Below are 23,874 nucleotides of genomic sequence, written 5' to 3'. Positions count from 1 at the left end.
TTCAGAGGTTTCGTCTCAAACAGGTTTGGTAGGATAGCAGAACTTGCTCAACAGATGTTTAATCTATAATCAACGGTACAAAGTCAGAGGGGTCAAAACCAAAAGTACGACACAGATGTCAGTAGTGCGTGTGTCCTCCACGGGCTCTTACGCACGCTGTGCAGCGACGTCGCATGGAATTTACCAATGTTTGAAAGAAGGCCTGGGGCAAATTGTTCCATTCTTGGACAAGAGCAGCTTCTAAAGACGGCGTCCAATCTCATCCCAGACATGTTCTATAGGTGCCATGTCCAAGGAGACATGGCTGGCCAGTCCAAGACATTGATGTTGTTAGCAGCCAGGTAGTCCATACTAAAACGGGCGGTATGCGGACGTGCATTATCCTGTTGGAAGTGCTGAAGTTGTGGGTGCGCTCGAAACATCGGAACAACAATTGTTTGCAAGACATCATCACGGTAGGCTACAGCATTAACGCGACCCCTGCAAAAGTGTAGGGCGGTCCGGTGATGAAATGTGAAGCCTCCCCACACCATTACACTTCCCCCACCCCATCGATTCGTTTCGAAGACGCAGCATTCTACAAGACGTTCCCCAAGACGTCTCCACACACGTTGACAGCCATCAACGTGATAAAGATGAAAGCGACTCTCATCACTGAAGAGCACACTTTGCCAGTCTACTCTTCTCCATGTCTGGTGTCCTTGAGCCCATATCAAACGCCGCTGACGGTGATGATCCCTGAGGATAGCTCCAACATAAGGTCGTCGTGCACGGAGTCCTACTTCTCTTAGACGACGTCTTACGGTGTTGGCACTTACTGGTCCTTACAATAGTGGACTGATGACCATTGAAGTGTCTGGCAATAGCACGTGTAGACATGCCAGCCCTGGACATTCCCGTGGCTTCGTTCCGTTGATTTTCAGTAAGTCTCGGCATCTCTAGCTCGATTCCTTCACACGTCCAACAACAATTTACGACAGATTGACGTTTCACAGATTATGTACTGCACATTAAGTTGAAAACATGCTTTTAAAGGGCTCACACACATTGCTGCACGTGAATATTGGGTTTTTCATGTGCATCTTGTGCAATTTTTTTTTGTGCACACGGGCCGATATTTTTTGCATTTGGGAGCATTGTGTGAAACAATAGTTCATAGTATTGCATAATATTATACATACAAAACCACCTAGTAATAAAATATTTGGGGAAAAAAGTGATGCGTTTTCCATGGCGCTCAGTATACAATGATTATGTTATTAACATTGATTATATGAAACACGTATGGAGCTCACATAATATCGTATTAGGCTTGTTTTACTTGTATAGAGTTACTAGTTTTATCTGAAATGTTGTGAAATGTCATAGTTGTACAAAAACGGTCCATCATAATGTTTTTACGTATACGTTTTCGTGTTCAGCTACCCCCAAAACATATAAAATGATATATTACAAGCTATATTTAGGTGTTTAGTTCCGGTTTTATCGAACAAAAATATCATTTTTGGCCGCCATTTTGAAATAGGTCACTGAACCAGGTCAAAACTCAGACTTAGGTCAAAGAACTTGCCGGATTCGTTTTCAGTGGCCAAAATGGCCATAGAAAACAGTCGTTTTATAGCGGGTTATGGAAAGTGGTTCCTATTTGCCCAAGTCTAATATTAGTATCTGTAGTAACGAAACTTATGATGATATTCACAAAGATGATAGCAACGAAGCCACTGTATCTACTGAGACTGAGTGTGACAAAAACGTTGAATGGTCTGAAGTTCCCGTAGATCAACCTAATCTATTCACTTTTCCTGAATTGTCTGTAAATCCCGAACCAGTAGAGAAATACCACGAATTACGTTAGGTGATACCATTACTAACAACGAGGGTGAATTGATGACCCCACCAACAGTAAGAACCTGAATCAATGGGCTGCAATTCCTGGACTATTTTAACGGAGTAATGTCGGGTACTATTTATATTTTAGCTATTTATATTTTCAGAGAGAGGGAGAGACTTAAATTAACTTATGGTATAATGCTCTCTGTAAGAATTTCGCACTTCTTTTATACATAAATTGTACAAGGAACAAAAACCACTTCTGTTGTACCCATGACGAATTGTATTACATTATTGCTATGTCAACGAACAAATCGACAGCCACTCTTCCTCCAACATACAACAGTTTCGACCGACCAACCAGATATACACGGTGCCATGTGATGAGGCGAAACCTAATATCCTAATTGATCATGGGTGGCGAAGACGTGCTGATACTGTGAAATAGCTTTATTTAACGTCCGCTTCCACCGAAGTGATATCGCAGACAAGTGCTGATAGTATAGCAGTACCTATTTTATATGAGACTAGCAGGATATACGGCTTGGCCCGGGGCCCAAATTCGCCAGATGCCCAAATTCGCTAAAACACTCACGGGGTCATGCTGGTTAATTTGATACCTCTTTTGGGAAAAGAACCACCACGGCCAGCCGTTCCCCCAATGCCCGCCGTTTCACTGACTAAGATCGGAATCGAGGACGGGGCCGTTACCTGGTCCGGGGCTAATTTCGCTTTAGCGCCGGCAAGTGGAAACAGTCCAAGGACAGGTGCAACGCCTTGAGAAACGCGCCTATTCTGACTACAACCGAGACGCAGCAAAGCAGAAAAAACGGCGAGAAACCCTCTTTCACGGCGGATTTACGGCGGAGCCTGGCCTTCGAGAAAAACAAGTAATTAACGCGATAGGCCGTGTTCTTTATCGACGATTTTCCATATATATTTAACTCTTTCGTTAGATATAATTTCACGGTAAATAGAGGACATTTAGACTTATATATAGATTATTATTTCCTATATCCTCTGCTAGGTATAAGTCCTTTTTTACACTAGAGCAAGTGGTAGCTTAATTGCCACACGTACAGGTGAAAAGCAGGCCTAACGCTATTCATAGGCTATTGCTTAGACAGTCAACAGAACATCGTAAATGTTGTGCCGGGTGGTCCATTGCAAATCAATGGAGTATTTAAACCATTTCAAATTTCGTAAAATAACACAAGCACTATGATTTCAAGTTACTTGGTAGACTCTTTATATCGAATAAACCCTATTTACTACTGTCTAAATATAATAAATTAATGCGCTGCGGGGTATATTCTATGCTAACTTGCGGTCTTAAAGTCGGGGAGGGGGGTATATACAGGGGAATTTGGGGTTATTCTATATTCTTCTGAAAGTTTTTCTTTAAACCTGTAACGGGTTATTCTTTTAGGGTTTCTTGTTGGAATTCTGGGATATTCTCATTTCGACTTCGGTTATGCTAGGGAAGAAAGACTTCAGAAAAAAACCCTCGGGATATTTTCTTCAGTCTTTCTTTTCCCAGCATAACCACAGTCTCGTGCTTTATCCTACACTAAAAATCTGCGTTTTTAAAATAAGAATTCCGAAGTTTAATTATCACATTACCCTTTATTTGGTACTGTCATGACAAAATGATGGCAATGGCGTAACTATTACATCAGAATCACGTCGTATACGCAAATTTAAAAGTTATGACCCAAAATATGCACAGCTCACCCATTGCTCTTTTAGATGAACGTCAATTATTTTCACGTTTTTTAGCATTAAAAAATAAGAACCAAAAAGCTATCCTCACTCCCATCAAATCTATTATTTTTAAAGAAACCCTGACCATTGGTAAAAGTGACAAAATATGATTGGGCCATGTTGAACATTATTGTCCAAGAACCATTTGTGAGTTCCTGTGATGCGACTATTAGAAAATATCCAAAATATTTTGTTCTACCTCGGGGAGGGTAGCTACTCAGGGGCGGATACGGAAGTTCGGGTGCGGGAGGTGCGCACCTACCTTTTTTATTGCCATATTTTGTTTTCATATACCATCTCTACAATAAAAACTTTTCTTCAGATTAACACTGTTAACGATATTATCGTCATCAATTTATTTGTCAGTTGTCTATAAACTTACATTGGCATATTCTACATTTATTTTTAGGGTTCTCGTTATACTATACTTACCGGGGTTTTATTTTTCTCCGGTTTGAATTATTTTGAATACGGTTCAAAAATGGCTCGAGACGGGCCGATTAATTGGAAAATTAAATTTTTTAATTAAACTACTGCTCGGCTAGGCTGGTCATTTATACACATAAACATACAATGTGCTTTTTTGGGAGGCGCACTAGCGCAGTGAGTCGCTAACCTGGAGGTCCCGTGTTTGATCCCGACCGAGAAATTTTTAATGGGTTTTCCGGCGTGGTTCCCCCTTGTTATTAATGCAGGACGGAGGGTCTGACAAGGAAAGCTGTCTAGTCGTTCTGATGTTACGAAAAACCGAGGTCCCGTGTACACTTTGGCGTGCACGTAAAATAACCCTTTACAGTTGTAATTCGAAATAAGAGTAGGTCGTAGGGCTACTGTACCGGCAAATTTTCCTCATAGACATAGCACAGGTGCCGCAGAACCAAAAATTTCCCGGCGCTTTGCCCAATTAACATTTTGCGTGAAAGCCTAGCCCAAGAAGTTTTCGTCTGTTGTTACAAACCAAAATACAACTCGTCCAAGATCCGTTGATCCTTAACATAATATGTTACTTAAAGTTACAATTTCATATTTTCTAAGAAAGTCAAAACATAATTATTTTTATGTCTTTTGCTCAATAGGTTGTCAACTTACTATTAATTATACGATCATAGGTTATTTTTCTCACACTGAAAAATCCTCACACCGGAAATAATAACACAATTACCTCCCTTGTTTTCCTATTCCCCACCATGGAATAGCTATCTTCAAACGTTTGAATTTGAAGTTGAAAATTATATTTTTGCCAATTTCTAAACTGGCAATAGTGAATTATAGTATTATTCTTTAATAAGGTGGGACTGTTTATAGATACCATCTATTTTAGGACTTTATTTTAATACATTTAAAAATTAAACTTAAAAATATGAAATTGTAACTTTAAAGTATTCTATGTCTCTAACTCAATAGGCCTATCATCCAAAATTTGTCAATTCAAATCAACATTGATGTTGTAATCTTTCCGGGAAAAGGTAGGCTTCTGATATCCAATAATTTAAGACACAAAAAAAAACAAACAAAAAAAACCCATTTTAACATTCGTACACGAATCGTGTACCATAGTGCGTTTCAGCGTCATTTTTAACAGAAAGAACGAGGCTAAACATATTCAACAACTCATGTGGAGAGCATGCGCAATAGACTGGAATATTCAGACGCTAGAAATTGGCATTTGGTTATACTTATGCCGTATTTCGCTGGCCATAACTGGTTTGAAATTAGAGTCAAAACGGAAACAATTGATTGTAAATAAGTTTATATACAATCAGATTACATTATTATATGCGTTGCGATCCATTTGGGTCAATTTCTAGGTCCCAAATATTAGCGATTTAGCACCTCTAAGTTTCATATGAATGTGACCAAAAATTGTGGATTCTGGAGAGCCACAAAATTCCTGCGTATTTCACAATTATGCGTAAAAGACAGGGACCATAAATCAAGAAGTTGTGGTCAGATACGCATTCAAATTTACCTACTCCAAGATCTTTTGGCAATAAACACAAAGGCTAGATAAAAACTGTGACCACTAGACACTCCGCAAACAAGTGAACGGGCGTCGGGACATAGACGACGTAATAGCCTAATACTTCCACCTGAAAAATCGTCTCTATCCGAGTGGGTAAAATGATGTGAAAGAAAAGCCTACATTGGCAACTTTGTTGAAAAATGACGACGATTTTGTAAATTCAAATGGCTAACATCATTTTCTTATCCATAAACTTTAACGGACACCCACCTATATATGACGTCAATGTCCTATACATTTAGCTGTTTCCAATGACGTGGCTAAGTGGGTAAGACGCTAGCTCGCTAGCCTGGAGGTCGGGTGTTCGATCCCTGCATTGGCCGAGAAAGTTCATCCAGATTTTCCGGCGTGGTTCTCCCTTGTCAGTGATGCAGGACGGAGGGGCTGACAAGGAAAGCTGTCTAGTCGTTCGGATGGGACGAAAAACCGAGGTCCCGTGTACACATTGGCGTGCACGTAAAAGATCCCTTGGCAGTTGGAATTCGATATAAGAGTAGGCCGTAGTGCCGCTGTCCGGGCAAAATTTCCCTCATAGCACACTGTATGGCGTATGCCCGTCTTCATTAGCCCAGGTTAGGAGCAGAACAGTAGGACGTTAAACTCCATTTCATTTCATTTCATTTCATTTCGTTTCCAATGACGTCTACGACGTCATTGGCTGTTTCAATCATAGAAATATACACTCGGCAAACCTCAACAGATTCCAGTACCCTACATCTAATCTCGGCTGTATGACAAAGTCCGCCATTAGAACTACTTTCAAGTTCCCGGATTACAATGGCGTTGTCCATGACGACCAATGACGCCATTGATGACGACGTATTTGAAAAATGTTTTATCTTACAAAATTTTCAAAGTTTGAAGCTGTTTTTCTTTTAAGTTTATCCGATTTTCTTTGGACAAGGACAAATTTGCACTGAAAATTCTACACACTCCTCGAACGACGCAATTTTGAAAACTTCTTTCTAAACGCGGGCAAGTTTCCCTTTTAAGTAAACCGGTGCCGTATCGCAAATGTATAGACGTAGGTACATATCACTTACTGTCATACAGCCGAGGCTAGATGTAGGGTACCGGAATCTGCCGAGGTTTGCCGAGTGAGAAATATAGTCAATATCGGAGTTCCGTTGTCCATGGGGAATAACTCCTGTTTGACGATTATCACATGACACGGAAGTGGCGAGGTGGAAATAAAAAACACCTCTTATTTTTTTTTTGAGACAACATTTGTTATTTGTTATAAACTATTGAACACATGTCTGTTTATTGCATATAGACTACATTGCGAGGATGTAAACCATTTACTGGCGACAGACATATTTTAGATTGTTATTTTTCTGAACTTTCTGTAAAAGAAGGTCCTGTTGGTGTCAAAAGTGAAAAGAAATTCGTCTGCAAATTTCTATAATACATGTACACACACAGTCCACTGGCACTGACAAGAAAAGAGGCCGAGGATTAAGTGAATGACACAATACCGTATGACCATCTCGTTAAAACCACAGAATATTTAATTTTTACTAGATATCTGAATTTATACAACTTTAAAAATGGCAGACTTTTTGGCTGAAAACAACCAATGTGGTCAAAACATTCTTCGCTTAGTATCTCGAGGAAATGCCATAATTGCAGAGTTACTAAGACTGGCAGATTTTATACCAACAGTTTTTCGACTGGATAATAAATATGATCAGATGCGATATGGAGAAATCATTGCCGATTTTAGCTACTTTAAAAGTGCCGAGTATTTTGACCATAATATAGAATCAAGAGTTGTAAGTATGCTTACTAATACTATGTAGACAATCAGTAATTTATATTATAATTTCTTCAGAATTTTAACCCAGGATTGTTTGACCTTATTAAGCCTTTGTCCTACCTGTATATTACATCTACAGTAAACTTTGCATAAGTTGGATCTAAGTGGACTGACCAATTTTATCCGAGTTAAGAAGTGAAGATCTGAGTTAGCCGAAGACCGAAATTCAATCTTAGCTCGATTAGAAATAAACTGCAAGAGCCGGATAATAATTGATTCAAAGGCACATTTCAAACTTTTGTATGTTTGTGCGAGTAGATAACTTCCGTTTTGTCGCCATCTTTGAAAAATGTCCTACATTTTCCCGGAAAGAGTTTCAAATTTTCCGGGAAAATTCTATTATCGCGCAGATTTGAGTCAAAATGATAGAGGAAAGTATTTTGGGGCTCTGTGCCTGGAATACCTAACCGTGTTTTAGACCATCGGAACGAAACTGACAGTGAAATTCTGAACATACTGCCGGTCCGACTTAGACGAAGGAAAAAAGCCGGAATTAGATCAAATAGACTGAACATTTTGATCCGAGTTGAGCACAGAAATTTAATAAGAAAAACGTGCAGGATCAAAGGGTCAAAACGATTTTTTCCTAGTTGAGCGAAGATCCGACTTATACGAATCTGACTTATGCAAGGTTTACTGTAGTTCTTTTGGAATGGTCTCTGATCGGACTATTTCTCTCTCCCCATTCCTGTGTGACCCTATATAACATGTAATATGAAAATACCGCTTTATCCCTCAGTCTGAACGTAGGTCTCATTTACACTCGCCCTGTACGTTCAGGAACCACCCAATTGAATCCTTGTTGAAAAAGTTTTGACCCTCAATCAATTTTACTAGGCAACTTTTTTCTGTTAAATGGTCGCGTGTCATTCTCTGTTAACGCCTGTACAATGTAAAAGAACATTTTAGTGAGAAAATAAGACCTTGCTTACCTCGCTAGAGAACTGCATCTGAACCAAAGCAGTCAAAAAAACTTTAATTACCCAGAATAGCCTGTATTTGAATAAAACAAAACATTTTTATTATTTTTTTTTTATCTTTTAGTATGTATAGGTTATTAATTAATATTTCCTATACTTCACTCTTTTTTTAATATCCCCTTGTCAGTGATGCAGGACGGAGGGCCTGACAAGGACAGCTGCCTAGTTGTTCGGATGGGACGGAAAACCTAGGTCCCGTGTACACATTGGGGTGTATGTAAAAGATCCCTTGACAGTTGGAATTCGATATAAGAGTAGACTGTATGGTGTATGCCCGTCTTCATTAGCCCAGTTTAGAGCAGAACAGTAGGACGTAAACCCCATTTCATTTCTTTTCATTTTTTTTTTTAATAGTTCTGAATAAAAAAGAAATAGAAATAAATGGAAAATCAAAGCTAAAAAGACAACTCTTATTGTTATCGTAGTACAGCTGTAGGTTCGAGCCTTTTCTATGGAATAACGACAGCTCTTTATTCAGTGTTCTTATTTCTTAATTCATAGTTCTTCATAATTTGTTTTCATATTTCGACATACTAAAATTAACATTTGTATCCTAAAATCAACACAGGTTGTTTCGGGTAATTAAAGATGTTTTGGGTGGTTCTGGGTGTAAAGTCTTAGAACATTTTTCTAGTTTAACTCAAGTTTTATTCCATTTTCAGTCTGATGATATCTATGTCCTTTTATTTCCCACACATTTTTCATGAAAAATTGTTTTGCTGGTATCAGATTGATATATATAGGTCATACAGTAGGCCTGCTTGTATTTAAGTGTTGATGAGCCTTTCTGTTTTATCTCCAGCATTGAATTGATAAGACATTTCAGTATAGAATATATAACATATCCTTTGTAATGTACAGTATGCTAGTTTTTTTTTTTATTTTTATTCAACAGGAGTTGCAGGATTTAGATGAAGAGTTTAGTGAAAATAATATAGAAATACTTACCAGATTTTACCAAGCATTCTCAAGTGTTCATAAATATGTTTCTGACTTAAATAGGTACATGTATGCTACAAAAATTCTTTGTACTGTATGCATGTTCACGTCTTAAGGTTACGTATGTATTTGGTGGTTTTTATGTATCGTGTATCATACTGTTCTATATTTACATTAAGCATACTCGATTTAATGTTTCGGAATTGAATTATCTCAATCCCCAATATGGTGACAATGAGGTGAAAAGTTGGATTTCTGGCTACAACCTGTGTGTCCACTGCATAAGAAAATATCTCAACCAACCATGACAGCTGAAAAATATTCATAACATCACAATTCTACTCACACCATCTCAGTTATCAGGACGTTCCGAACTGACATTCAACATCCCCATTTATATTCAGTGTAGATTTTCAATGCTCCTTTGTGCTTTGTACCGGTTTGTCCCCTTAACACATGAAAGTTAAATAGCAAATTAGTGTCACATATTGTATGTTCAATCTTACATCCCCAACTAGATTGAACATACAACCCAAATATCATCCGGAGTCGACGATGGGTTGTATGTTCAATCTAGTTGGGGGTGTAAGATTGAACATACAATAACTGAACAACTCACTTCTTTTTGGTATGGTTCCCCATTCTTGTAGCAACACTTAAATATTCATACATATTATACAATAATGACCCACAGGCTAGATTACTTAATAAGGAACAGTTGCCTGTGGTCAACCAACTACAATCTACAATTTTTACTCTATATACTAGAGGTTACTTGTTGACATCCATTCATTCATTTACTGAGGTAACTATTTGGGCCTTGTTTATAGATGGATTATCTCATTACTACTATTGTTTATTATCTCTGTCATAGCTGACCATTGTTAAATAAACTTTAGATAATCCATCTTGGGTGTAAGTCTACCTCTTAATATTGGATGAATGGCTGTATTAAATACTACCTGGTCATAGATATACAGCTACAAAATGTCCCCAAAACACATTGATTAAATATGTTTTCTAAAACGAAGTAAACATATCATAAATGAGCATTTCAGAGCAGTGGACTGCTTTTTCTCCTTATTTTTTTTCTATTGACGAATGTCGAAAAACAAGCTACTCGGTTTTCGATATTCAGACTTGAATCTAAAAAAAAAACCCAGATTTTAATCATGTATATCTACAGACTCTCTCCAAAACACATTTGATTAAATCAAATTTAAGTACATGTATATCTACAAAATGTCTCCAAAACACATTTGATTAAATAAGTTATCTAAAATGAAGTAAACATGTCATAAATGAGGATGCCTGAGCAGTGGATTCACATAAAAACTGCTCTTTCTCCTTGTTTTTTGATATTGGCGAATCTCAAAAAACAAGCTACCGATACTCATTTTTAGACATTTAGACTTGAATTTCAAAAATACAGATTTTAATTATGTAAATCTACAGAATCTCTCCAAAACACATTTGATAAGATCAGTTTTCTAAATCAAACTAAAGATATCATAAATGAGGATGCCTGAGCAGTGGATTCACTTAAAAACTACTCTTTCTCCTTGTTTTCTGATATTCCGACTTGAATCTCAAAGGATCTGGGGAAGGAACAGCTACAAAATGTCCCCAAAACACTTTGATTAAAATACGTTTTCTAAAACGAAGTAAAGATATCATAAATGAGCATGTCTAAGCACTGGATTCACATAAAAACTGCTCTTTCTTCTTGTTTTTTGATATTGGTGAATGTTGAAAAATAAACTACTCGTTTTACGATAGTCAGACTTAAATCTCAAAATCTCAAAATTCGCCAATATCAAAAAATCAAGGAGAAAGTCCAGTTTTTATGTGAATCCACTGCTCAGACATCCTCTTTTATGATACATTTAATTTGTTTTAGAAAACTGATTTTATGTGAATCTACTGCTCAGGCATCCTGATTGATGATATCTTTACTTCGTGTTAGATAACGTATTTAATCAAATGTGTTTTGGTGACATTCTGTAGATATCCATGCATTAAATCTCTCTTTTTGAGATTCAAGTTTGAATATCAAAAAACGATTAACATTGCCAGAGAATGACCCATAAAGCAATGAAAAATATCTTAACTGCACAGTACACTATTCCAACAGAAAACTACTGTTATGCAGACACCAAAAATACATACATTGACATTCATTCAATTCTGTTTTCATTTGTGGTGTTAGTACATGTATCACAAGTTGAATTGTATCAGAACAACACATTTTGTAATAAGTATTGATTGTGACTATAATCTCAACACTATACTACTTTATTCTGTTATTTCTGTAGATTACTTGGTTTTGCAGATCCATTTGTATTTACCACCATCCCATTCCCGAAAAAGATAGATCGAAGATTTACTTGAGTCTCTCTTGGTAACATTATGCAAATTATAAAATGCTGTGTTTTTATATTTCTTGATTAGATATTTAGAAGATTTGGAAGAAGGCGTTTATATACAACAAACAATGGAATCAGTTTTATTAAATGAGGACGGTAAACAATTGATGGTAGGTCTTCTATATATTCAATGGATTTTGGGGTTTTGTGAGAAAAAATTAACCAAATTTATCAATATTTCAACTGTCTGGAAAGTGTATAGAAATAGTTTAGGTATTGTGGCATTTCTCCAGCTTCTTTTTGTATTCCATTCTATTGACTCTGCTAGAACTGGAATCAATTAAACATTGCAGTAGAAGAGACAGAGATGAATCAAATGATACAATAACATATAACAATTTGATACGTATTCCCAGGGAAGAAATACAACCTTAATAGAAACCAAAAACATGTATCTCTGTGCAGGAGTAGACTATATTAGATGAGGCTATGTATGTAGTATATGAAAATGAATGATAGTAGAAGGAGTATTAAAGGATTGATATATGTATATAATGTTTGTTGCTATATTCCAGTGTGAAGCTTTATTTCTGTATGGTGTCATGTTATTATTAATTGATATTAAGATAGAAGGTATTGTGAGAGAGAGAATACTGGTTTCCTATTATAGATACAGGTACACATGCAGTCTTATGGAAATTCATAGAATGATTTGATCACAAATTGTGTAGTTATTTCCCCATGTATGCTAAACTTATGAACCTTCTGATATGCAGGACTGAGTTGTTGCTGAAATGTTTTGAAATTTGTTGGAATTGTTCATCAGGGGATAAGAAGGACCCTATTCAGTTTCCAGTTTTTATGAATGTAATTTTGCCATGTACTGATCATTTAGGCATAAGTTAGAACCATATTGAAATTCCAGATTTGAAGTTAAAGTCACTGAGTTTGTCCCATGAAATCTTGTGAATTAGGTGTGACTGCTAGCATGGTCATGAATGAAATTGCTGCAGATTGTGTGTAAAAAGGGACCTGACATGCCCCTCTCTAGATGTTATCTGTTTCTTAGTTCTGGTTCAATTCACTCTTCACTAAATATGTTGTAATAATATAAGATATGACTGACTGGGCATCTTGCTATATGAGAATAGTCATTTGAACATAACATTATGTAATATAGTGTAAACTGAGTTTAGTTACATATCTATAATTCTTTACTTCTTTACCTTACTTTCAGCGCTCAGAAAACAGCAGCAACAGATTCTAGCATAGATGATGTATGTAAGTTATTGCGTAGTACAGGTTTCTCTAATCTACCTGGTGCAAGACGACCACCTAATTATCCTGAATCTTTCTTCAGGTAGGTCAAATTCAAGATAAATTGTAGCATTAGATAAGTGAGTTATCCCCTTCGATGTGCAAGTATTACTATAGTCTAAAGAGAGACTACATAAAATATGTAATGTAACAGGTCATTTCTTTTCATTATTTAAAGTTCTTATAAGATTACCACATTTTGAATATGTTAGTCTTTATAGTAATTCACAATTATATCTAATACCACTTGTGACGTGTATGGATCATTTTAAGGAACGTTCATCTGGGCCAAGATGCGATAGAAATTTGATCAGAGTGGAGTAAAAGATATTTGTGTGACGTCCAAGTCTAATTTCTAATGATATTGCTTATACCGTTTTGTTTAGCCGGGTTCCAATTAATGGTGATTATATAAACATGGTGATTGGACGATTAAGATCAGATGATATATATAATCAGATATCAGCCTATCCACTACCAGAACATCGTTCTACAGCTTTAGCTACTCAAGCTAGTATGTTATATGTTATACTATACTTTGAACCAGATATACTGTACAATCAACAAGCTAAGATGAGAGAAATAGTTGATAAACATTTCCCTGATAACTGGGTAAGCATGATATTACGTTTTTATGAGATCTTTATATATATATAATTTAAAGTAGATAATTTATATAAGGTAAAAGTTATTTTATGTTTATGATAGATACATGTATCTGCATAAAAAAATAAGAAAAAAGTCAACCACCTCTACTTCTTTATACTTATGATAGCTAATCCTAGCTTAATAGACGTCTTCAGATATGATTATAATGTATATTACTGTCTGCTCCAGGTGATACTACAGCTCGAAAATTGCATCCGATTTCTTTAATTTTTATTTGAAATGGCTAAAACTTTGTGAAATGTGACCCGTGCTGGCAAAATGAGTCAGAATGCGCAAGGTCTAATAATGAGCTATGGACAAAACAAGTTAAAGTATTGATTTTGATCGAAATTGAGATTTTCACATAAATGAGTCTATAAATATATAAATATACTATCTATCGACCCAAAAGATTAAAATAGGAATAAAACATCTTAAAACACCTTTAGTTGGATGTTTTGTAAGAGTACTGTATCCTTAAATCTTTCTTTTTTTTTAAAAATTCGTAGCAGATATTAGTTATTTTTTAACACCCGTAGTGGCACGACTGGCCAATCTCCTTACACAATACTTGGCATCGTCGTGAAGCCATAAATCTCTAGTTTATAAATATGGCCAAAGTATTACCGATAATCCCAATTTTAACGAATACAAACAACTTTTAAAACCCATACAATACATAAATATTCTTTGCCCAAACACCCCGCGCAGTGTACTGTGGTAACATGGCTGCGTTCATCATTCTATCATTCTATTTGGGGTTGAATTACGGTACCTGAAACTAACAGTAGACCTATTGTACACGCAAACCTTATTTTAATCAAGTTGTGTGACGAAGATAACAGGACATGTATAGCTGTGGCGGCTTCTTTGATAATCAACAAGAAACTAAACTTGATTACCCAATCAACAATCTTAATCTCCTGAGCACTAACACAAAGGTGCTAATTAATTGATGAGATTAACAGAAGTTATTCCCATAAAAGTTATAATATACTAAACCTATATTACTAATGTATGGAGTATGGACTATTCTCTTTTGTTCTAAATTATAAAACCGAGAAAAATATTAAATGAAAACATAACAAATATATGGCGTGGTTGCTATATGATTTTGTTTTAGAAGATACCAACATCTTTAACTTCTATTTTTCTCAAAACTACCTTTTCTGACTTGGGCAACTTCAAACGGATATATCTTAGTCAATTTTCATACCAACAGCTCTGAAACAACTCGAAAACTAGAACTGTGATACCGAGTTTTACCGGCACCCACACCCTTCAGCGGTCGTCACTTCCTGTACTAATGATATGGTTTAACAGAGTCCAATGTATGTTAAAAAATGGTCACGTAATAGCCATTTATCAATACATATTGAAGTGTGAAACCCTTACAAAGTGACTAATGATAAATCGGCGATGAATAAAGTTGGAATTTTGTAATATCTGCCTGATCGTATATTTGCATAAAATTCGTATATTTCTTGGCTAAGGACAAAGTTAAAAATTATTTTATGATATCATCATGGTAGTATATCTGCATACTATTAGTTAAAAGAAGTTAGTAAATAGTTCTAGTAAAGCGTAGCGAATAACGATCTTTAGAACAAATATTTGTTTTAAAGGATAAAAATATAGTTTCTTTTTTCAAAATCGCGTCACTTCTGGTAATACTGTCAATTTTCGATTGATTGGATTTAATGGCGGTTTGTATAAGGTATCAAATGGTATAATGTCTATTAAACTATAAATAAATGTGTTGTGGGCAAAACAATATAAAGGGTTACTCTTGAACAATTGCATATTTCTGGGCAATGAATGATTCACATTAGAAACTATCTTTTGAATATGCATGTTCGCAAAAATACAATTTTTGCCACAATGACGTCATATTTGGTGACCAATTGATTACAGAATGGTGCAAATTTTTATGAAAATCAAACAATCATTTATTCTTTTATGGGCATAAATGTGAAAAATTTAAAATGAATTATTGATTTTCGTTTGCTCTTATATATGAAATATACATGCCTTTGATTTGAAATAGTTAGGTTTCAGCCTTAAGATACAATTTGCAGGAGGGGCTTGGATGATCGAATGGTTGGCGTGTGTGTGCTGTATCAGAAAGTCTGTCATTGAGTCATCTGGCGTGGTTTTGATTCCCTGGTTGTACGTGACAAGGAGTAGGGTCGCCTATCCAACCTCAGGGTTTTTTTTCCGGGTCCTCCGGTTTCCTCCCACTGCTACAGACCCCTACGCGCAAGTAATTTATTGAAATAAAATTGAACCATATGTTAGTCCCGAAATGACCTAGTTTGTGTCGAGTGTACGTTAAACCCCATTTTTCGCTCTCTCTCTCTACAAATTGCGGGAAAACAAAATTTGAAAATTGGCTTCCGTCTTGCTCTGCTTATTTACAAGGGCAGCTAAATTTTAATCCCCAAAAGTGTTCCAAAAAGGTAATAAATGCACTTTATTACCCAGTTTATACGCTAAAGCTAGATCTAGGGCGGGTGATAATTGAAGTAAATTTGTGTTTGATATGTATTGACAGCTGATCATTAATGTTATCATGAAGTTTTAAGCATTTTCTAAAAATGCCACATTCTCAGACTTTGCTCTCAAGCAGAGCTATAAAGTCTCAAAAAACAAAATTCTGAATCATTTTACCCGATAAAAAAGACCCAACCTATTACACTAAATTACTTATTTCGGAGAGTTCGGATGGTTCTGATATGAGCTTTAATCTTTAAGTCACTCCAAGTGATCCAAGAAGCATTTTTGTGCAAAATAAAACAACATATTAATCCGAACAGAAACAATATTGTGTCACACAAGCTTCACAGTGTGAAGCCTTGTTAAGTATTATTGCCGTGAAACAAACAAGCGAATTCTCCTTCACTAGATATTTCTAACCGAATGCACCTTATTTGTAAAGTACCTGTCTACCCTAATATAATGCGATATGCAAGTATTCCATTTAACGCAGGTGTAGTCGTAATAATTATCTATGTTCTGAGAAAGTGACAATGTCTATATATGTTAAATTTACAAGAGAATACTGGATTTTATTGGACATCTAATCATATAGGGATGAAAATTCCAGGTATGTCACAAATTTTTAACCATTTTAATTATAAAATGAAGAAATGGCAAGCAATTTTCGAGTCAGCTCGGAGTATCACCTGGAACAGACAGTAATATCAATACTATTGTACGTAAACAATCATATAATTTTTATAATAAATGAATCACATTTCCTGGATTTTTAATTTCTAATAAGTCTCCACAAAATGCTGCACTGTATACAATTACACACAATTTGATAGGTCAGTAAGTACATGTGACCTGAACACTAGCTGGCTTCAAAGAAACTTTGTAGGTTAATGGAGTACAACATATAAAAGATAAAACAAAATGGAACTAACATCTGATTTTATTCTGAGTAATCCAGATTGCATTTCTAAATGTGTCCATTTCAATATTTTACATTGTAATTTGAAAATTCATATAATGCAATATGTTTATAATTGTGTTGAAATCCATTTTTCAGGTGATAAGTGTATATATGGGTATAGTTGTTAATCTAATGGATGCTTGGGCACCATATAAAGCTTCTATAACAGCTTTAAATAATACTCTTGATACATCTAATGTTAGAGAACAGGTAATTACCATATTTTTCGGTGTATTAGGTGCACTTTTTTTTACCCAATATTTTATTTTCTAGAAGGGGTGCGCCTAATACATAACTTTAAGCAAATCCAGGCTTTTCCTGTGTCGACACCTAAGTTGGAAGTTCAAGAAATAACTGCCCTAGAATCAACACATGTCGACCGGGTGATGCTATCTTCAAAGATTATGATATATTATCACTCAAATTAAATACAATACTGTTCCCTTTCGTGATCATTTATATTTGTCAATAATGTTTTAGATATGTTTAAAATGCGTCCATATCTGTCAATAACCTTTTTAGATATGGTAAAAAATGTCAATAATTATCGCCCATAATTCTGGTGCATAAAAATGATGTAGACATTTTCTGCTATTCTGTGTACGGTATACTGTTTGTCATAACCGGCAATGCAAACACCATCGGCCGATAGCCATTCAACTTTAGCATACATATTGTTAATATTTCTTGCTATTTCAACAACATATATTTCTGCTATTCCAAATACTCTTGGCCATTACCAGCAGTTCTAATTCGTCCCCGTTCCAGGTCAGTGGTGTCATCAGTCACATTGACGAATAGGGCGGGACATGCATTCCTACAAGCATTTTCAATATAAGTCATCGGTATTAAGGGTGGGATTACAGACAGTTAAACTGACATATTATTATATTGATGTTATTAGTCTAACCTGTCGTCGAAACGGCAAATCTACTCGACGTATATGATTGACATAGTCAACCAATTCTTTCTCAATTTGTGGATAACGTGTGTCGCTTCATCTATTGGCTTCTTTATTTGGTTTATGTGACTAAGTTCCCAACTCATAGCCGCCTTACGTTCGACTCACCCAAATTAAATTCACAACCTGTGATACTGTTACCGTACGCTTTAGCGGTTCGTCTCGTAGCCATTCTCAATAGATCATTTTTTAAAATTTGATGGAAAGTTTGTTGGTTTTTTCTATACATTGCTGTAAATTTTACATCTAGCCGTTTCAAGTTACCGCTAGTTTTCATGCAAAATAGTTTCACTGATTGATCCATTGTTATAATTTACCGGTATCGTTAATTATCTACCGGGGATTTGTCACCGTATGCTTTATAAAGTGGTTTGTAGTTCACAAAATCATTGTTTCTTTGATTGGTATTAAAAATGCTATTGTATTATAATCTTTAAGAGGCATTATGTTACTGATAGATCTTAATGGCTACAATCGAGGTATTGTCATGCTGCGTGTAGTGGGCGGGGCAATGGACGCCATCGTTTGTCAGTTGTTTGGATAGTATAAAGTGAACTAGAATTATTGTTTCTCTTTTACTGGTAGTCAGGATTTAAGTTGTGAGTAGCTGATCATAATAAATTATTTCTACAATTATTATTTCATTTGTTTATCATCAATACCTATTCATTTATCACAGCCAGTTGCTCATGAATTTAACAGGATGTAATAGACGGCAATGTTTGTTGTGGGCGGGACTTTAACGACAATTTGACTATCGTGTGAGCGCCAGAATTACCATTTAAGTTATGAAACAATGCAATTGAAAGTTATGATTAATATAAAGTCTTATGCTATTCAAAAAATGTATATAGAATTTGTTATTTCATAAAGAAATATATATATATATAAAGCTTGATACGGCTAAATATCAGTAATTATTATAACTGTTAACAATAGAGTGTGTCCCAGTTACTGGAGATCGCAGGTGTATTTGACTCGCGTATGGTATGGCACGTGTTCCACGAGGCGTTGGAGAAGGGTGCGCCTAAACCATGCACTTTTATTTTTTCCTGAAACACCTCTGCCAAACTCGCCATGCGCCTAATACACTGAAAAATATGGTATAATGTTATTGGTATGTATAATGTTACAGAGAAGGTAATTATATAATCTTGTTCTTTATGTATGTGACATGTTTTTGAATGTGTTGTTGTTTTATTTTAGTCTATTCGTTATGCTAGAAAGTTAGAGAGATTACAGCCAGTGTTAGAAAAATATTTAAAGGAAGGAGTATTAATGGAAGAATTTATATTAGATAATATACCTAAACTAATGAATGTTATGAGAGATAGTAATGTCACTTTAAGATGGTTGATGTTACATACTGCAGCTTTACCACCAAGTAAGATTTTCTCACTCAATCTTCTTCTCTTCATAAATTCTTGATGTTATTTTTTAGTTAAATAGTTTTTCGAATACATGGATAGTTTTGTGTTTTGTACCAGTATATCCTGGAATTAAATTCCAAAGTAGACCAAAAAGAACATTCCTAATTTTTCAAACCAGGTTTCAGTGTGTCTTGTCATCGTTTGGATGGGATGCAAAACCAAGGTTCCCTGTACAAGCTGACAGTTGGAATTCAAAGAATATTTCGAGGAAACGCTGTTTTCAGAGCAAACATGTCTCGTTTGCATTACAAGTGTGTTAGTCTCTAGATGACCTAAGTAAAAGGTGACAAGATGTTAAACCCTGTTCCATTCTATTATAAAAGATTTGACTGAAAGATATTTTAATGTGTTTCACTTCTCCACGGATTTGTTTAAAATAGAGCCTATTAATTTGACATTTTCTTTTAGGTAAAATCTGAATGATGATTATTATAATTTCAGGTGCTGAATTAAATAAGAGATGTAAAATGATTAGAGATCAAGTATTAGCAGACAGTAGATATAATGCTCTGTCTGTATTTCAACATCTACTTAATATTGGACAGTTTGAATTTAAACTCAAAGAGGTATTTCATTGCTGACTTTTTTATATAATAATAATAAGTGATGTGAGTAATTGTGCTCATAAGCTTTCCTCATAAACAGTATGAATTGTACTTGATAATTGTTACATTACCCTCATTTACTATGTGCAAAGCTGAGCAATAAATACCTGAAATATAGACATGTTAACTTAACTAATTCATAGTTGTCAAGCTTAAAGTATATATATATCAATCAGATGTTTGATTTACATGTCATGTTTTTTAAAAATATCAATTTGACACATAACAGGTGAAAATTTTGTTTTGTGACGCATAATTGCTACATTTATATTTCAGATGTTTCGACAAATGTTGACAGAAAAACAGACCAAATGGGAAGCATATAAAAAAGAGGGACAGGAAAGAATGCAGGAATTAGGAGATGTGTTTTCTGGCACTAAACCCTTGACAAGAGTGGAGAAGAGTGGTTAGTTTTTATTCTAAATAAAATATCCTATATAGATCTGTATTTTAATCAGATTGCTATTTATGCAGGGTTATCTTAACGTTTACATAACTCCCTGCTGATACCCAATGCCAGTCTTTTGAAAAGACTATGAATTCATTATTTCAAATAGAATGCCCACAAATTTGTTTCCAGTAGATTAGTATAATTTAATTCAGTATTTGTGTGATTTTAGAAAGTCTGCAGAATTGGTTTGGAGATATGACAAAACAAATTGCCTCCCTTGATTATGAAGATTCTACATCTGCTGGTAGGAAAATAATACAACTAATTCAAGCTATGGAGGAGGTAGGTGTGATAAATATATTTTTGTTTTTATATGCCTACATTTTCATGTGGACCTATATTGTCGTCGCCCCTGTCCGGCCAGACGTCCACAATTGTTTGTGGACACTCTACAGGTCACAATTTTTATTTGATTTCAACAAAACTTGAAATATAGGTTTATCTCCCTAAGATATATTGGACCGTAACTTAAACTTTATAATGAGTACTATAAATAGAAAGAGAGGATTTCTCTGGTCGTTTTGGTATAGGTATGGGGAGCTTCCTTCGGTAAAATGGCCACATTTTCGGGCAAAATTGGTCAATTATGGCTTTGTTACGAGTAGTGCTCCTACGACTAGTCGGATAGCCGTAAACGGTTAGAACTGGACGGTTAAACGGTTCGAATTCAACGGTACGGTTATTCGGAGATGTCTCCCATTACACAGAGTTGTGTCTGATAATATTCATCTTTATAACAAAACTTGTCCGTTGTCATTTTGTATTTGATGTTTGAAAATCTTAGAATGTAACAGTCGTCCTACGATGTCAACTGCTAAAAAATAATACTATTATTAGAAGCACTCGTCATAGTTATACGGCAAGTCAACGGAACTTGTTCTGACTTTAGGTATTGTTAATCCAATCTAAATACTTCGCAGCATTTCTAACTATATTATACATTATACTAGATTCGTTACGACATTCAACATGTTTCATATCTCGTAATTTCTCGCAAGAATTCTACTTTGGTTTTTATACGCCCACATTGAAATGTGGTCGTATTTTGTCGTCGCCCCTGTCCGTCCGTCGGTCCGTCCGTCCGTCGGTCTGGCGTCCACAATTGCTTGTGGACGCTCTAGAGGCTAAAGTTAATTTCCGATTGACTTTAAATTTATATACAGTGTTTAAGGCCATGAGACGAAAAAGCCTATTGATTTTCAGCGATTTCTGATAATTACTGCCAGAGTTATGGCCCTTGATCACTTCAAAAAATCTTGTGGACGCTCTAGAGGCCAAAGTTAATATCCGATTGACTTGAAATTTATACACAGTGTTTAAGGTTATGAGACGAAGAAGCCTATTGCTTTTCAGCAATTTCCGATAATTACTGCCAGAGTTATGGCCCTTGATCACTTCAAAAAATCTTGTGGACGCTATAGAGGCCAAAGTTAATATCCGATTGACTTTAAATTTATACACAGTGTTTAATGTCATGAGACAAAGAAGTCTATTCATTTTCAGTGATTTACAATAATTACTGCCAGAGTTATGGCCCTTGATCACTTCAAAAAACCTTGTGGATGCTCTAAAGGCTAAAGTTAATCTCATTGACTTTAAATTTATACAGTGTTTGAGGTCACAAGGCGAAGAATCCTATTGATTTTCAAAGATTTCTGATAATTACTGCCAAAGTTATGGCCCTTGATCACTTTGAAAAATCTTGTGGACGCTCTAGAGGCCAAAGTTAATATCCGATTAACTTCAGATTGATACTCAGAGTTTAAGATCTTGAGGCGAACAAGTATATTGATTTTCAATGAATTTTTATGACTTGGAACAGCTAAATCCATGATACAGTATTAAAAGTTTTGTATACAAAACGTTAGCATGGGGCAGAACTTTATAAAAACCAAACAAATTCTAATGGTTTTCTGAGTTGTTGCTCTTAATCAGATTTTAGTGTATTATAAATGTTTCATTACCGAAAAAAGTAAAAATATGCGACAACTCTTGTTGACTGCTCGGATGATTTAGCTGCTGTGGGCGTATGTTTCGTTGCCTGGCAACCTATCTTTAGTTAATTTACCAATCATAAAAATTCTACTTGCAAGCAAGGAATTATTTCTTTATTGTCCAATCAATAGACGCCTTCCAATTTCTCGCAAGAATTCTACTTTGGTTTTTAGTTAATTTACCAATCATAAAAATTCTACTTGCAAGTGAGGAATTATTTCTTTATTGTCCAATCAATAGACGCCTTCCAATTTACTTAGTAACATTGTGTAATCGTAATATTATCGCCATCTGTCACGTACGAAGGGAAACAGATTATTGTTTTGTATATTATCGTTATATTGAATTAAAAAATGTTTCAAATGAACCAAGTTAACCAGGTAAATAAATAACTACGGCCTAAGATAGTTTAAATTTTCATTAAAGAATTGTACATGTCTGAAAAAATTCCTGAAATTTTTGCGCGTGTAATGCCTTTTAGGCGAGTATAGCGTGTGCACGAGTAATGACTCGCACTTCCTGACAAGCTCTGTTTTATGTTTAAAATTGATACCATACGGTTAACGGTTACTAACCAGTTAATAGCTACGGCTATTCGAATAACAAAAAGTCCTAACCATAGGAGCACTAGTTACAAGTAAGTTGACCTACTTTGAGTAAACTACTGTTTACTAATTGCTCCATTTCTACCCTTTATCGATGTTTTCTTGCTAGTAAAGTGTGCCAGGCTGAATTGTAATATACTATTCAAAAAAAGTAGGGGATATTTGATTTTTAAGTGTTATTAAAGTCACCTAATGAAACTGACGAAGAAACAAATGACAAAATGAAATGAAGTTCACATTCATCGATTTATTCCAAATGATCGTTAGACTAAGTAAGGCACAGACTGACCATTATAAGGGTAAAATGATACCCGGGGTCAAACAGCAAAGTTACCACAGCATCACAACCAAGTCAGTAACGGGTAAATCCTCCTCTGTTTGCCAAACAAGCATTGATCCGACGTGGCATACTCCTAATGAGACGTCTAAGGTCATTTTGGTCCAGATTGTCCCATTCCTGTTGCAACGCAGCAGCAAGTTCTTGGACATTGGCAGGACGTTGTTGACGTTGACGTAACCTCTGTCCAAGCATGTCCCAGACATGCTCGATGGGGGAGAGGTCGGGACTCAGTGCTGGCCAAGGTAATGTGGTGATGTTCTGTTGTTGGAGGTAACCTGTAACGATCCTGGCCCTGTGACATCTTACGTTGTCATCCTGGAAGATGAAACGGCGGCCATGACGTC

The 23,874-nt window shown here is 35.6% G+C and overlaps 1 protein-coding gene across 2 annotated transcripts in view; it reads left to right on the top strand.

Annotated features, from left to right (window-relative positions):
• The first annotated feature begins 6,820 nt into the window (after positions 1-6,820).
• The window catches only part of LOC126817902 (WASH complex subunit 5), a 37,904-nt gene continuing 20,850 nt past the window's right edge, over positions 6,821-23,874 (top strand). Inside the window, exons 1-11 of one of the 2 annotated variants that reach the window (XM_050545076.2) lie at positions 6,821-7,392; positions 9,312-9,418; positions 11,807-11,891; positions 12,297-12,397; positions 12,959-13,081; positions 13,425-13,650; positions 17,240-17,353; positions 19,311-19,488; positions 19,976-20,100; positions 20,416-20,545; positions 20,760-20,872. In XM_050545076.2, the coding sequence (XP_050401033.2) occupies positions 7,168-7,392; positions 9,312-9,418; positions 11,807-11,891; positions 12,297-12,397; positions 12,959-13,081; positions 13,425-13,650; positions 17,240-17,353; positions 19,311-19,488; positions 19,976-20,100; positions 20,416-20,545; positions 20,760-20,872 (1,527 nt within the window). In that variant the 5' untranslated portion in view covers positions 6,821-7,167. Of the gene's footprint in view, positions 7,393-9,311; positions 9,419-11,806; positions 11,892-12,296; positions 12,398-12,958; positions 13,082-13,424; positions 13,651-17,239; positions 17,354-19,310; positions 19,489-19,975; positions 20,101-20,415; positions 20,546-20,759; positions 20,873-23,874 lie in introns of those variants that run through there. The other variant, XM_056100127.1, reaches the window with a different exon arrangement.

The sequence above is a fragment of the Patella vulgata genome, chromosome 4 (assembly GCF_932274485.2).
Source record: "Patella vulgata chromosome 4, xgPatVulg1.2, whole genome shotgun sequence".
Classification (NCBI taxonomy): Eukaryota; Metazoa; Mollusca; class Gastropoda; family Patellidae; genus Patella; species Patella vulgata.
This window is presented reverse-complemented; position numbering and strand designations above follow the sequence as displayed.